Source organism: Eupeodes corollae, chromosome 1 (assembly GCF_945859685.1).
Source record: "Eupeodes corollae chromosome 1, idEupCoro1.1, whole genome shotgun sequence".
Lineage (NCBI taxonomy): Eukaryota > Metazoa > Arthropoda > Insecta > Diptera > Syrphidae > Eupeodes > Eupeodes corollae.
The window spans coordinates 83388638-83403975 of record NC_079147.1 but is presented as its reverse complement, the minus strand read 5'-3'; the positions used below and the strand labels follow the sequence as shown (position 1 = coordinate 83403975).

The window sequence follows — 15338 nt, the reverse complement described above, 5'->3', positions numbered from 1 at the left end:
AAAAACAACACATGCTATATAGTCAGGACTATGAACATATGATCGTGACATATTTTCCAACAAAAAAAAATCAAATTAAAGTGTAAAGTGCGCTTCATACATAAGTTTAACAATTTGATCAAAACTGGCGTAAGGTTATGAAATCAAACTATGATACCGAATTTCTTCAAAAATATGGCGTGTATTCAGCTAAAGTGATAATCGACTATCATAATTTTTGATGGCAAAATTGACTATCACCTTCTTTTCCGTCTGTGTAAGATAATTCAACTCAATTCAATTCGATTGAACAATTTCAGTCTAGAATTTTCAAAATTCATTGTTGCCATGGTGCGATTTCAAAGTAGTTCCTATAAAATATTTTAAGTTTCCGGATTTATAAAACCAACCCTACTAAGGAAGACTGACACAAGTTCAAACAAGCTGGAAAGACTTGTAACGGACATATACCAAGCATTCAATTTTTGCATGACCAGAAATTACGGCAAAATATACTACAATGTCCCAAAGGTAGTACAAATTTCTGGTCATTTGTAAAAAATATGAGCAACAATACGTCATCGTCAGTTGCTACGCTCGTTTCCAATGACACTATTTTTTAAGCTCGATTGATAAAGCAAATTTGCTTGCAGTACAGTTTGCTTGTAATTCGATGCTGCCAATGAGTGACATAATTCCTCCTGTACTTGAAAGCGTAAACGTTTCTATGGAACAAATCTTCTTTCGCACACTTGTACAGTTGCTAGAGTAGGTACTAAAAGATTTTGACATTCACAATTCCGCTAGCATAGATATTATCTCTGCTATTGTTCTAAAGAGGTGTTCTTCATCCTTGGCAAAACCACTGCGTATGCTTTTCCATCTGTCCCATTCTACTGGTCCCTTTCCAAGTGTACTAAAACTGCATTTTTCCAAAGGCATTTGATAGAGTTTGGTATTGACGAATCCCTTCTTTGTTGGATAAGAAATTACCTTTCTTTATGTTCAATACAAGTTGTATTGGATGGTTTCAAGTCTGAAATTCATAAAACAAATGCTGGTATTTCCCAGGGCTCCGTTTTATCTCCGAGTCTCTTCTTCATATTCATAAACGGTCTCTTGTCTGCCACTTGTAATCCATTATTCGTTTAGCCAAGACAGCACCCTTCGCTTTTTTTATTTATATCTAGATTCACATCCTTGTCCATCGGAGGTGGAACTTCAACGGCAGCGTATGATAAGCTCATTATACTCTGATCTTGACAGCATTGTTTAATGGTGATTCAAAACCGTGTAGAATCTAATGCTTCGAAAATTAAATGCTGTCTTCTGTCCTTAAAATGTAATCCTCCCCCAATGCCTCTATCCATGCGTGGTTCTTACATCGAAGAGACTGGGCAGCTTTCAATTCTAGGTAAGTGCATCACAAACCACCTGTTGTAGACTGATCATATATTCGACATCGCTTAAAATGCTGCTAAGTGTTAACGTTTTCTCCGAAGATTCAAGAAGATTTTTACCCCTTCTGATCTGGTTATAATTTACAAAGTTTTTATTCATCCAAAACTTGAGTATAACTCTTATATTTGTGCTGGTGCTCCAATAACGTACTGGATTCTTCTACATAGAATTGAAAAATGAGCTCTAAATTGGAGATCGTTCCCTTACCTAAACATTTGCTTCTCTTGAACACCGCCTCAAGGTCTCATGCCTTTCATTATTTTATCGTTGTTTTTATAAACAATGCTCTATTGCAATAGCCAGTTGCATTCCTCCCCTTAAACAATTCAACCTTAATACCCGTACTGCTAGGAATGCCCATCAGTTTACTTTTGGGTCCAATTTCGGACGTACTGTTAAGTAGAGAAATTCTTTTTTTAGCCGTACTACACGAATGTAGAATGTTTTACCAGGCTCAATATATTCCACTCATTACAATGTGCAGACGTTCAAAACAAATGTTCATCAATGTAAAAAAAGTATCAATTCTTACTCTGCTTGTGTTTTTATCGAATGTCGTAAGCTATTGTTGGTCGAAAGGATGTGTTTTTTAAACAAAAAAGGTCTGTTTTACAGCTTTTTATGTATCACTATCACTTTACATAGCTGAACTGGATTGTCATGTATCAATAATCACCTTAGTAGATTCCATACCAGAAACACTTTAAAAAACTCATATTTTGTAAGTTTCGAAAAAATTAAATAGCCTTAAATTCGTTTATATTCCAAATCTCCAGCTCCAAAAACAAATCAACCCAAAGCAAAGCCGTATTAACGCATCATTAACATCATTCCTGTGTTTGTCTTTTGAAGTTCAAAACATTTCCCAGACAAGCAGAAAAATAATCTAATGCAAAATCTATGCATGTAATTCATATCTCACAAAAATTTAAATTACACTCGAACCACTCACTTGGGCGTATACGTACTTTTTTTAAACTTATTTTCATCTTATTTACTCACTGGCTCATTTCCATGCAGTGCTTCATGCAAAATAACAAACACATTTTATAGAAAAATTTCAGATTTTCTATTTTATGGTTGCGTTTAAATTCTTGAGGCTTTTCTGTGAGGCTTTTTGTTTGCCCATTTCCTGCAATGCTTATAAATAAAATCCTTCTTTAGAATTAAATCCATGGCTAGGGAAGTAAATACAACATCAAAAAATGGAAAAAAACGAGAAATTTGTATGCGTGCACGAAAACCAAAAACAAACATTTTGGTTTCATAGAATCCTTAAAACCGTTCGTGTAAGGATTTTAAAAAAAAGCTCAAAATAAAACAAAAACAACAACAAAAATCTAAACACTCTTACCTTTCTGCACGCGAGTTCCGCAAGTACGTTTGAAGTTTTCCTCGATTTACATATTCGATTATCACGAAAATTGGATCCTTATCAGTACAGCAGCCCAAAAGGCGTACAACATTTATATGGGGCTCCAGTGACTTCATAACCTGAAAATACAAAAGTAAAGAAAAAAATCAAAATTATTCAAGGATTAACGCAAACAAAGCCAAAGCAAAACAAATATATGTAAGTTATTTAAGCAACGTCGAGCCGCCACCACCGCACCGTACTAAAAAAAAGAAGAAAAAACACGCCTCATTGGAATGAGCAGGGCGGGATTTACTTGTTACAAGCAGGACGGTTGAAGTGTGAAAATTTATTCAAATTTCCGATATTACATCCTTGGAAACGTTTTATAGCCATTGAACATATTATTACGCCTTAAGTGCACGTAAAGGTACGTTCGTTAGATAGTACCTTTGTTATATTACTATGTGCTCTGTATACTGTATACACTGACGAATATACCCTGCGCCTCATGCCAGGCGGGAAGGAAGAAATCTTTTAGCCAAAATAACGCAAAGATCCGTATTTTGTCGGTATATAAAATGTATCTTCTTTGTTCCTTAGTTTGTTGAAAATGGGGATGTTAAGGAGCGGCTGTTTATCCTTGGTATCCGAAGACGACGACGATGACGAAGACGACGCTACGCACATCCAATTTTATTGAATAAATGAAAACTGAAACCCAGAATAGGTGAATTTTTAATACGCCTAAGAAAGAGTACTTCGCCGCCGCCGCCCCCGCCGCCGCTGACGCAACGTACATCTACATCCTGATGCTTTTGGTTATATTAAGGACATTTTTTCATTTAAGCCCAATTTCTATAGCTTCACACACATACACCCACTCACACACGTATCGTATCGTACTTATACTACAAAAAAGGATACATGAAGATGACAATGTTTTTGAAATGAGATCGTGAAAGGTGTAACGAGTTTTTGTCAAGGGGGTTCATTTGCATAGATATTGTCCCGTTTGCATGATTTTTCAACAATCATTTAATTTTGTTGGTTCGAAAAACCCCCCCGGGGGCCGTGTGAGGAAGGGATGAGGGTTTTATGGATGGGTTTAAGGTATTTTTGTGGGTTGTAATGCTTATTTGGTGTTTAGAGGATATGACCTGATAAAGGAAAACTTATTGACGATAATATGGATATTTTGTCAAATTTGATGATCGTATATTTATTTTGTTTTTCTATTCTGAAATGGGCTTATCATAAATGCAGGGAAATTATGATGGATTTATAATAGCGGAAATGGGGAATTATATGATGTTCATATATAGATTTATGATAAAGGACGAACATGAAGAGCAACAATTCTATTTATAAATTTTATTTTATTTGAAAAGGTGACAGTAAATTAAAGAATTGATGGAGTAGGGTTTGGTTAAGACAAAAAAGGAACGGTTTTCAATTATATTTTGAAAACATCGAAGTTAACAAGATTTTCCAATAATAGGTTTTGTTTCATTTAAAAAAAAAACAGTTTCCTCTAAAAGAAAACAATGGAATTAAATTTATTTGTAATAGAAAATGAAATACTCCAAATCTTCGCATTGGATTCTATTGCTTGCGCTAACAGTAGCACAGTCTTGTTGAAAATAAACGCCGTCGGCCACATAAATATCTGACCAGAAGAAATCATAAATCGCAGCTTATATCCACAATCTTATTCACCGTAAAAGCTGAACAAGCCTCATTTTTGTCCAATCATACCAAAACCTTGATATCGGTTAAGTATTTTAACGCAATTATTAGATTATTGGCCCAAAATGCGAAAATTCTGAAGTTGATTTTTCGAATCAAAATCGAATTATCTCGACGAATCTTGAGGAAAATGGGAAGATGAACTGTTTAGCGTTTCTGTATTTATTGACTTTTAAGCTTTAAGGCACTAGGTTTTTAAGAAAAATATGGTTTGATGTACGACAGTTGAGCTCAGCACTTAGATGCTGTATTAATTTCATGACTTTCGTAGCTGGGTAAAACCAAATGGACTTAAAGTAGGAATTCCCACTGCATTAGGACAGCAGTTGTTTTTTAAGTTGCACAATCTTCGTGAGGCAATTCTAGAGTTCCATCCAAATACGTATACAGAGAATATTGAGATGTTCAGTCTCCTCGATGCGATGCAAGTGCCATTCATGGATAATGGCAAGGAGGATATATCTCACTTTAACAATCCAAGACAGCATTAGGTTTTCTCACTTACTTACTTAAGGTGGCGCTACAGTCCGTGAAGGACCTGGGCCTCAACCAACATGCGTCTCAGCTCGGTCCCTAGCTAGCTGTCTCCAGTTTCGCACGCCAAGTTGGTTGAGGTATTCACCCACCTGAGTGCACCACCTGAGTCACGGTCTTCCTCTACTGCGCCGTCCCTCGTCCCAGGCTGGAGCGTTAATGTCCATCCGCTCTACTTGACCTAACCATCAAAGTCGTTGGACTTTAATTCTGTTAACTAGGTCAGTCAAGCTGTAAAGCCCTTACAGTTCGTCGTTATATCTTCTCCTCTATTCTCCATCTGTTGTCTAAATTTGTAGCGGTGCCTAGGTCGACAAAGTCCTGAACCACCTTAAAGTTATAGCTGTTAATCGTGACGCTTTGTCCAAGACGTGTCGTAGTTCAATGTTCTTTTTTGATGACAGCATATACTTAGTCTTGCACTCATTGACCACTAAACCCATCTTCTAGGCTTCCGTCACAATGCTCAAAAACGATCCACTCACATCACGCTTTAATCTTCCAAGTATCATCTGCGTATCATAAAAAATCAGCTGGAGCTGACGGCATCGCTGCCAAACTATTGAAAGCAGTAGGCGATGAAAATATGGTTGGAAGAAAGAATGCCCGATGAGAGGAATTTCAGAATAGTTTCCCCGATACATAAAAAAGGAGACCATCTAAATTGCTCCAACTACAGAGGTATCAGTCTTCTTAACATTGCATATAAGACCATCTCTGCCGTATTATATGAACGTCTGAAGCCATTCGTCAACAACCTAATAGGTCCTTATCAGTGTGGCTTCAGACCAGGAAAGTCCACTATCAATCAAATATTCACACTACGGCAGATCTTGGAAAAACCCCAGGAACTTCAAATCGATACCCACCATCTGTTTATCGATTTTAAAGCCGCGTATGAAAGCATCTATAGGGAAGAGCTCTACAGAGCAATGTCTAGTTTTGGCATCCCTGTCAAACTTATCCGTTTGTGTAGAATGACGATGAAGAATGCACGTTGCTCTCTCAAGGTCATCGATTCATTTGATGTCAAAAAGGTTTTCGACAAGGCGATGTACTGCCATGCGACTTCTCCAATACCATTCTTGAAATAATTGTGCAAAACTCTACCATCAACATTAGAGGCACAATCTTCAAAAGGTCCATCCAAATACTCCGATACGCAGAATGGAGTTTTCGTAGAGTTAAATTCCACGCGGTTTTTTAATCCTAATTGTACAATTCTGTTTAGGTTGGAATTTATTGAACTTATCTTACTTTTTCGTTGCAATTCCACATCTGAAGAAGAAGGATGTGAGCCTGAAACTCAATATGAAAAGCTAAGAGTACTTATGTCATCGAAACAATGTATTGGATTAGAAGTTGCAGACAGGAGATCATGAGGAAAAGTTCTGGAAATAGAACAGAGCCCTGCGGCACGCCAGCATTTATTTTGGGATTTTCTTGAACCAATCCGAGTTATCAGTGTGCGTCGCATGGCACCTTTTTGTTTTTAATATAAAAATAAGATAAAAAGTAAGACATGAAATAAGAATGTGTTTTCTCAATACTCAGAAAATCGTAGGAAGCTTGTTGATAAGGATCATCGGTTTCATATTTAAAGACCTTAATAACTAAAATATCAATCTTAAAATCACGTTTATTTGAATTAGTTTTGAAGATTTTAACATCATTCACGTTTATTATGGACTTAAAGTGTTTCAAAACATACGTTGAATTCCTCATGAGTATAATAAAAAGAATGGGTTCTAAATGACTATCTTGTGGAACTCCATCGTTGGTTTTAAATTTCTTAGACTTTCAACAACTATTAGAATGTACCGAATAATAAAATGAATAAATATAATTGAAGACAATTAACAAAATTTTCCATATAATCCAAATTTCTTCAAAGATACAAAAAAAGCTAAAAAATGTAAGGACCTGCCTAAGCATATTGCACATGAGCTATGAACTACAAACTGCGAACTGTGGATGACCGCATATTTTGACTTTTCTTTCACATGGGCTTTATTTCTATTTGCAGTCAGTGACGAATTGAATTTCCCTTTTCTCCATATTTTTCTCGGTCTTTCACACAAAAACAAAACAAGAGTGGCGCGAACACTTTGTTCGTTGCAGTGTGGATGGTATGTGGATCGCGAATAGAGTTTGACAGCTCGTAGCAACCTCAGTGCAATTCGTTACTACTAAATTGTTTTTACAAGTTTTTAAAAGATAGAGTATTTATCGTCCATTTTAAAACTATAACAATAATTGATTTGACAGAAAAACGTTCTGTTTCACAAATTTAAGGACCCTTCAATATCTTCTTACATATAATTAAAAGCAAAATTGGAGAGAAGTGTCAATTTTGGGTAAACCAAGAGACCATATTTCAAAAACCACTTTCTATTGACATATGACTCAAATTAGACTAAGTTGTCTTTGCCTATTTGAATTTGAATACCTTTTTTCGATGCCTTTTTATCTACTTGAATACATTGATATCTTGTTTCATTTCCTGTGTCTACAATTTCTTTTAGAAAAAGTATATTTTTTCTATCAAATTAAAAAAAGCCAATATTATTTGGTAGCTTCTGGTTTGCGAATTCCTAAAACAAGATGAAAAAATAATACGCATTTACATGCCTATGTCTATTGTCTATATAGTTATTGTTTTTGTTATTGTTATCCTTTTTGGTGTAGGTACAAGTGCAAGTACAATATATTCAAAGGACATAAGGACAACAATGTTTGGCATAGTTTTCAATTTCAATAAAGTGAATAATATTATTTATGTTGATCATTGAAAACGATACCATTGGTTATTGGCAATGAAAACGTATTGGTGCATAAGGTGTTTCCTATTCATATACCGAGAAGACATACATAGATATAAAAGTTCTGCTCACATTGTGTTGTTTCCTTATATTGTCTGTGGTTATTCTCAACAAACAACAACATATTGCAGCTCAACTTATGGAGAGACTTAGAGAAATAACAAAGTTTTGAAAAGCAATATTCTATAGTTTGGTACTTTTTTTTCATATTTGGAAATCATTTAGAGCTCAGAGAGACATGGTGTTCGATTCTATAGTCGATATATACAAATGTACAAGGACATAATGCATAGATAAACACTATGTGTAAGGTTTTTGGAATTTATGTCTTCGTTCAATATTATTTTGAATATGAAACTTGTTTCTGGAGAGAGAAACAAAAAGCAATATCAACAGCCAGGCAAGATGTTGATCCTTTATCCTTGTATACCTATAAAACTATATAGAATAAAAGGATATCTAAACATTGAGAATGTTGTGTATATATTTGCAATTGACAAAATATTCAATATTATTTTGTTTGTATTTATATAAATATTTTATTTTATTTGAGCCAAATATGCGTGACAATATTTTGCAATTTTTCTTATGTTTATAGTTCTGAGTGTATTTGTTTATTCAAATTTATCCTTTTTGAAATGTCTTCAATTGTTTGAAAATTAATGAATTTTATAGTCAAAAGCAATAAGGGAAATAAAATAATTTGTAAAATATTTTCCTTTGTAGTTTATGAGTTTCTTGGCCTTACCAATTTATAGGGCAACAGTAAATAAGGAAAAATGATCATTTATAAAATCATACTTAGGTTTGATATGTAATTGATAAAATAGAAATGTGCTTTATTACATTTTGAGGGATTAAAATTAAAATTTTTATTTTTAAAATTTAGTACTTTTTAAGTAGAAGTATGGATATTGGTACTCTATAGCTTATGATTAGGTCATACGAATAAGAAGGAGCACTTTCTCGGAGTCAATACGATTTCTTGTCACGATATTTTATTTCAAGGAAAATTGTAAAGACTATTTTTAAAAATAATTTTGTGTGTACATACATAAAAACTCAATCATGGAATTTTTTGTAGGCTTCCACGCCAAGGACTCAATATGAGCTTCAAAGTGTTGCTAAAATGGATACAATGACATAAAAAGACAGAGTATTATAAAGAATTTGACATTCGCTTAGTACGACTAAAGAATGAATCTCTCTCAGTATAGGCGAACTTAAGTTCGAGGTTATACTGTTGATCATAGCTAAAGATGAAAGTATTACCGTTCATTGTTTAAGGGGTGAAATGCAAGTAGCTATTTCAAGCTATTTCAAGATTGTAATCCTTAAATAAAATGATGGTAACCAAAGTCTTACAAGAGAGACTTTACTATGGTCTTATTAAACTTAAACATTCTGCTGCAGTTTTGATAACATTGTCTATGTAAAATTAAAGAAGTTCAAAGCCTTGATGGAAGTGCTACCCATGAACAGTGAAAAAGGTGGTAAATAAGGGCGAGGGCTTTTTCACTACTTGTTTAGCAATACTGTGAGAAGAAGAAGAAGAAGAAGATTTGCGCTTGAAAAATCATATTCATAAATTAGAATTCTGAATCTAAGACCCGGTGCACACATTCGTCTTTTCAACACACGCGGACTCTCAAGTACAACAATAGTTCAATGCTTACATACGGGATTTTCTATAAAAGCTATTATCTTAAAATGAAACGATTTTATTCTCTAATTTAATAACAATATCCTCAAAGCCGAATCCGGTTGTAAAGTGATGCAGAAACATCGTTGAAACCTGCGATTGTATTCTTATACGCTTTTTTTGTCCTTTAAATTTTCCTTCTCAAATACAATACATTTCTTTTTCAATTTTCTTGATTTCGTTTTGTAAATAAGGTTTCAACCTTAAAAAAGAGATAAAATGCTGGAAACGGAACTCGTTTAAAGTTGATTTGTTCAAAAATGTTGTAATATTTTTGAAAAAATGTAAGTTATGGAAGGTCCAAAGAAAATTTTTCCTCAATTCAAATAAAGTTTTCTTAAATGTTTGACTGAAATATTATAGCATGATCCTAACAGTTTAAGAGATAGAGGCAAGAAAATATGCACCTATCAGAAATAGCAAAACAAAATAAATTCAATAAAAAGAAAGAGACACACAACTTTTAACCATTCCTATGTACAAGTAATGTCAAAGGGATGGAGGGGACCTATAGTGTTATGCCAAATCCAAAGCGTCTGTTTGGGAGAGAACTTTCTATGACAAGAATTACTTTTAGTTAGAAGCGCCAACAAGCCTCGGATACAGACGGATTCACTGTTGAAAACCCACGCAAACGAAATAAAGACAACGAACTTCAGACCTGTAAGTGGAATGATAGATACCTTAACAGACCACGTGCAGCCGAACAATTAGCGGAAGCCCTAAACTGCTGCGAGGCAGATATGACCGACATCCAAGAAGTGCGATAGGATTGACCGGGCAAACGCAAACTAAAAGCATGTGATGTATACTACGGCGACTGCTACCGAGAACAAATACAGCGTCTATTTGGGTGTGAATTTGTTATTGAAAGTCTTGAGTTTCAACACTGTGAGCGAGCGCATCATGACAATCCGCATAAGGGCTAAATTCGCCAAAATAATAAGCCTAATGTGCGCGAATGCCCCAACAGAGGAGAAAGATGATGACACCAAAAACTTTTGGACTTAACGAGGGGCCAACATTGACTCGGACCACTACCTCGTTGTAGCCAAGTAACGGCTACGGATATCCTGGTCCAAGCCAAAACAACGAAGTACTGTGAGAAGTTTCGAAGTAAAACGGCTACAATCGCAAATGACTGACATGTCCTTTTCCGATCGAGTCTCTAGTAACCTCTTACGGAGTCCTATGCTACCTGCATTGAGCATTAAAAACCAGTGGCAACATTGCCTTGCAGCAATTAGAGACCACCACCACCACAACGAAACCCCTGATTTGACGACGAATGCCGGCAAGCGCACGCAGCGAAACAGCAGGCATACAAAACAGCGCTGCACAAAAGAACCAGAGCTGCTCGCGAGGTCTACGACATAAGAGGATAGAGGAACACTGGCTTTTTAGATGGAAAAAAAGAGAGAATGAGAAGCGTGCGATCGAGGAGATAGAGGGATGTCACAACAGGAATGAGGTTCATAAATTTTACCAAAAGGTAAAAAAAGCTACTAAGGGTACCAGCCATGAACCGAAGCCTGTAAAGACGATCAGGGGAACATCGTAGTAGAACCGCAGTCGGTGTTGAGAATATGGAAAGATCACTTCTCCAAATTATATAACGGCGATGACGAACCAAATTCCGCTGTAAGAGAGATAGAATCACTCAACCTAGGCGACGCATATCAACAATTCCACCTACCCGACCTTGACGAAGTGAAGATAGCTATACCTAAACTTAAGTCAAATAAAGCTGCTGGAGCTAACGACATCGTTACCTAACTATTCAAAGCAGCAGGCGATGACTTCGTAGGGATAATGCACCAACTCATCTGCAAAATAAATATACGTCCACTATCGACCAAATTTTCACACTACGGCAGATCTTGTAAAAACCCAGGAGCTTCAAATCAATACCCAATATCTCTTTATCGATTTTAAAGCCGCGTATGACAGCATCTCTAGGGAAGAGCTCTACAGAGCAATGTCTAGTTATCCGTTTGAGCAGAATGATGATGGAGAATGCGCGGTGCTCTATCAAGTTCGGAAAAGATCTCACCGATGCATTTGATGTCAAAAAAGGTTTTAGACAAGGCGATGCAATGTCATGCGACTTCTTCAACATCGTTCTGGAAAGAATTGCGCAAAACTCAACCGTTAACACTAGAGGCACAATCTTCCAAAGGTCCATCCAATTACTCGGATACACAGATAATATTGACATAATTGGAAAATCAAAGCGTCATATCAGTGGAGGGTTTTTAAGCATTGCAAAGGAAGCGAAGAAGATGGGTTTAGTGGTCAATGAGGCCAAGACCAAGTATATGCTGTCACCAAAAAAGAACATTGAACAACGACTTACTGGACAAATAGTCACCATGGACAGCTATAAACTTGAGGTAGTTAAAGACTTTGTCTGACCTAGTGAGCAGAATTAAAGTCCAACGGCTTAGGCTCTTCTATCGATATTATGAAAGACAGCCTTGAAATCTATGAATAGGACATATAGCTTGTTTTTCTGCTACAAGAGTTTTTCCGCAATGGTTTTAAAGACAAAATGCTGTAGTTTGTTAAACAGCCGTTTCGGAAACCCACTTACGAATTTTGTTATGGGCAATACAAACTATTAGGATATTCCTTGGAAAATACTTGATAAGATGAATTAAGAAATGATATTCCGCCATAGTTGTCTGGATCAGATATATCTCCTTTTTATGGATTGGGAATAATATCGCTTCCTAATTTGAAGACATTTCTCAATAAGGATTTTAATGGCTCTCCAAAATTCTTTGAAATGTTTGCAATTTGTCAGTTGCCAAGCTTTAAATTCATAGAAAAACGATATTTTCCCTTGGCAGATCTGTTATAATTGCTTGTTAGCTCCAATATAAAGTCTTTTGAACCATCGGTCGTTTTGTTTTTAGAAAGATCTTAATCATGAAAAGGATCTGATCCTGGCTGCTTCATACCATTTTTCGATACTCTTATTAATGGCAGCAGGCTCTTTTCTGCATGCCGGATACGAGTATTTTATTATAGTTCCAAAGTGCCTTAGAATCAACTCTTCCTCGACTTGCAGCTCGGTATTCATATTCTGATGATACTACACTCTCTTTTGATAAAATGTTCGATGGAAACTTTCTCAAGTCTTTACCAGCTGATGCCGAAGGTATAATATTAACGAAAAGTGTTATATGGTCAGAAAACTTCAAAACCATTAATATTTTGAATATCGACTCTCCTTTTACTAGCCAATAATCAACTACTGCAGAGCCTTGTTGCCCCACGAAAGTGAATTTGCCATTTTTATCCGAATCACCATTCATTACGGTGAAACCAAGTGAGATGCAAAGCGCCATAAGTTTGGTTCTAGAGGTCTTTAAGTCGAAAACCAATTATTACCATTTGTAAGTATGATTTTTTGGAAGGATTTGGTATTTATAAAAAAAAAAAACGAATTAGTAAGAAAATCATCATCTGAATATGAAATCATTTTGAAGTCAACGCTTCAACTCTTATTTAAGTCGACAATCAGTTTTCACCAATTTTGTGTAATATTTTCCATTTCTGAATAGAATTTTTAATAGATTTTTAGTAGAATTTTTTTAAATGTTAGCCAAATATTTAAGAAATAGAATGGTAAGGAGAACCGAATTACGGTAGTTATTTTCATAGTTCAGTCTTATTTACGGACATTCGGATCAAGTTAGTTACAAACAATACGTATTTAGCACGAATTTACAAGAACAGTTTTTTTTGTTTTAAAGGCTAATGCAAATCTAATTAGTCTTTGTTATGGTATTGTCTCACGCTTATGCATTATGCACAATAATTATTGCGTACATGTCTGACTTTCTAGAATTTCCCAAATAACCATTCCCACCGAAAATTAATTTCCATGAATTAACTAAGCTAAGGTATATAATTGACAATTTGCTCGTATCTTCATTCAAACATATGCATAATACTCGTACCTTGTGCATAATGATATGCCAACATTTCATTCACTTCACTTGACTTCACATAACAATTTCGTACCTCCTTTTAGACCTACTTCCAGTTCCAACAACTTACTTCCTTCACTTAACGTTGATATGAGTTGTTGTGCAGAGCTTGAGTATTCAAAGGATTCCAATTAAATTACACAATATGAACAATTACAGCTCAATTGTTTCCTCTGAATTCCGAATCAGATTGACATGATACTTATACTCGTACTCTGAACAACCAAAAAGAGTAAAAGATACGTGAGACGTTAAATAGCTCTTTCGTCAGTAAGCGTTAAAAAAATTATAATATTTAAATTAAAAAGTAAAATTTTGACTGTAATTGTAATTTTCAGTTTGAATTGTTGGTTTTTCTTTGATTTTAAAATTTAAAAAAAAATATAGTATTTCAGAATATCCTAGTAGCATCTACTTGGTGAAAATATTATACATAAATTGTTATTTCTCCTTTAGCTTTCACAACTTGACCGTGGAAAAATATGAGTATTCTACTTGAAAGGCATATTTTTTATGATAATAAGTATTCATATGCACCGAGTGGGCAGGATTTATATTTTTGCCACTACAATAGGGCAAAGGAAGACTGTAACGAAAACACTTATCATAAGTTATCAAATTTACTCTGTTATCTTGTATTCCTTTAAACACCTTCATTCCTGCTTAACAGGGTTGTTATAATGAAATAATGGAATGAGCAACAAATCCTTGATCAAGGAAAGCAAAAATTGCAACACCAAACACATAAAGGTTAGTGCGCCTTGCTAACGAACCGGCCATAGTAAAAACTAAATAAAACAAATTTTATAGGAGAGACCCGTAAAACCTTGGAAAATGACCCTTTTAAAAAAGTAATCAGAACCGGGACGAAAATGGACTACGATTTTCTAGTATGCACCTGGAATTCAAAAACTTGAATCTTTACATTCGCGGTCAAGGCAGATATTAAAACTATTCAGGAGATATGATGGATATAAATGAAATAATGAAAATATAACATTGTGTTATTTATTATAACGGTCATCTTTCATTTCGTAATAAAAATCGGCCCAGATCGAAAGATTTCAATCCTTTTAATGATCGTCTGTTATCACCACTGAAGCTACAATAACATTATCCTAATATGTGCAAAAGCTGAGGAGGCCAAGTCAAGTAGGATTATTATGAACTCCTGGATCGAGTCTGAGGAGCCTATCCGGAGTACGATGTTAAAGTCGTGCTTGGTGATTTAAATGCCTGAGTCGGGGTAAAAAAGTAGACTCTGACCACATTTTTGTTGAAAGCCTGACTGTCCAACTAAAAGAAAAGAAAGTAAAGACCACCCAATGCAATTCAACACTGCATGCCTTAGAATACCATAGAACGCCAGACATTCAGAGACTTCAGTGAGCAGTTAACTCTCAACCTTACTCCTATTCACAAGCTTCAATAACCGATACCACGATAAGATGAAGGTAGTAACTGAGGCTAACAAAAGCTATCAGGTTCTAAAAAACTGCAAAGCAAATGGAATCTAGTTATAGAATCGACATGCAGGCTCTTCAAAAAATTTAAAAAGAGGAAGAAACCTTTTCACAGAGTCACAGAGAATTGTAGACGAATTTAAGCAGCACTTTCATCAGCAGCTGCTGAATGGACATCATGTAGAAGAAACTCAGACTGAATTCAATAATATTTGCCAATACCTCACGAATGAGCGCAACTTCATAGAATTTTCATCTAATGACAAAAGGCAAGAT

The 15338-nt window shown here is 35.3% G+C and overlaps 1 protein-coding gene across 1 annotated transcript in view; it reads right to left on the bottom strand.

The window, feature by feature from the left end:
• LOC129940811 (tyrosine kinase receptor Cad96Ca) overlaps positions 1-15338 on the bottom strand; it is a 310897-nt gene that overhangs the window by 34030 nt on the left and 261529 nt on the right. Inside the window, exon 10 of the mRNA XM_056049311.1 lies at positions 2795-2934. Within this exon, the coding sequence (XP_055905286.1) occupies positions 2795-2934 (140 nt within the window). The remainder of the gene's footprint in view (positions 1-2794; positions 2935-15338) is intronic.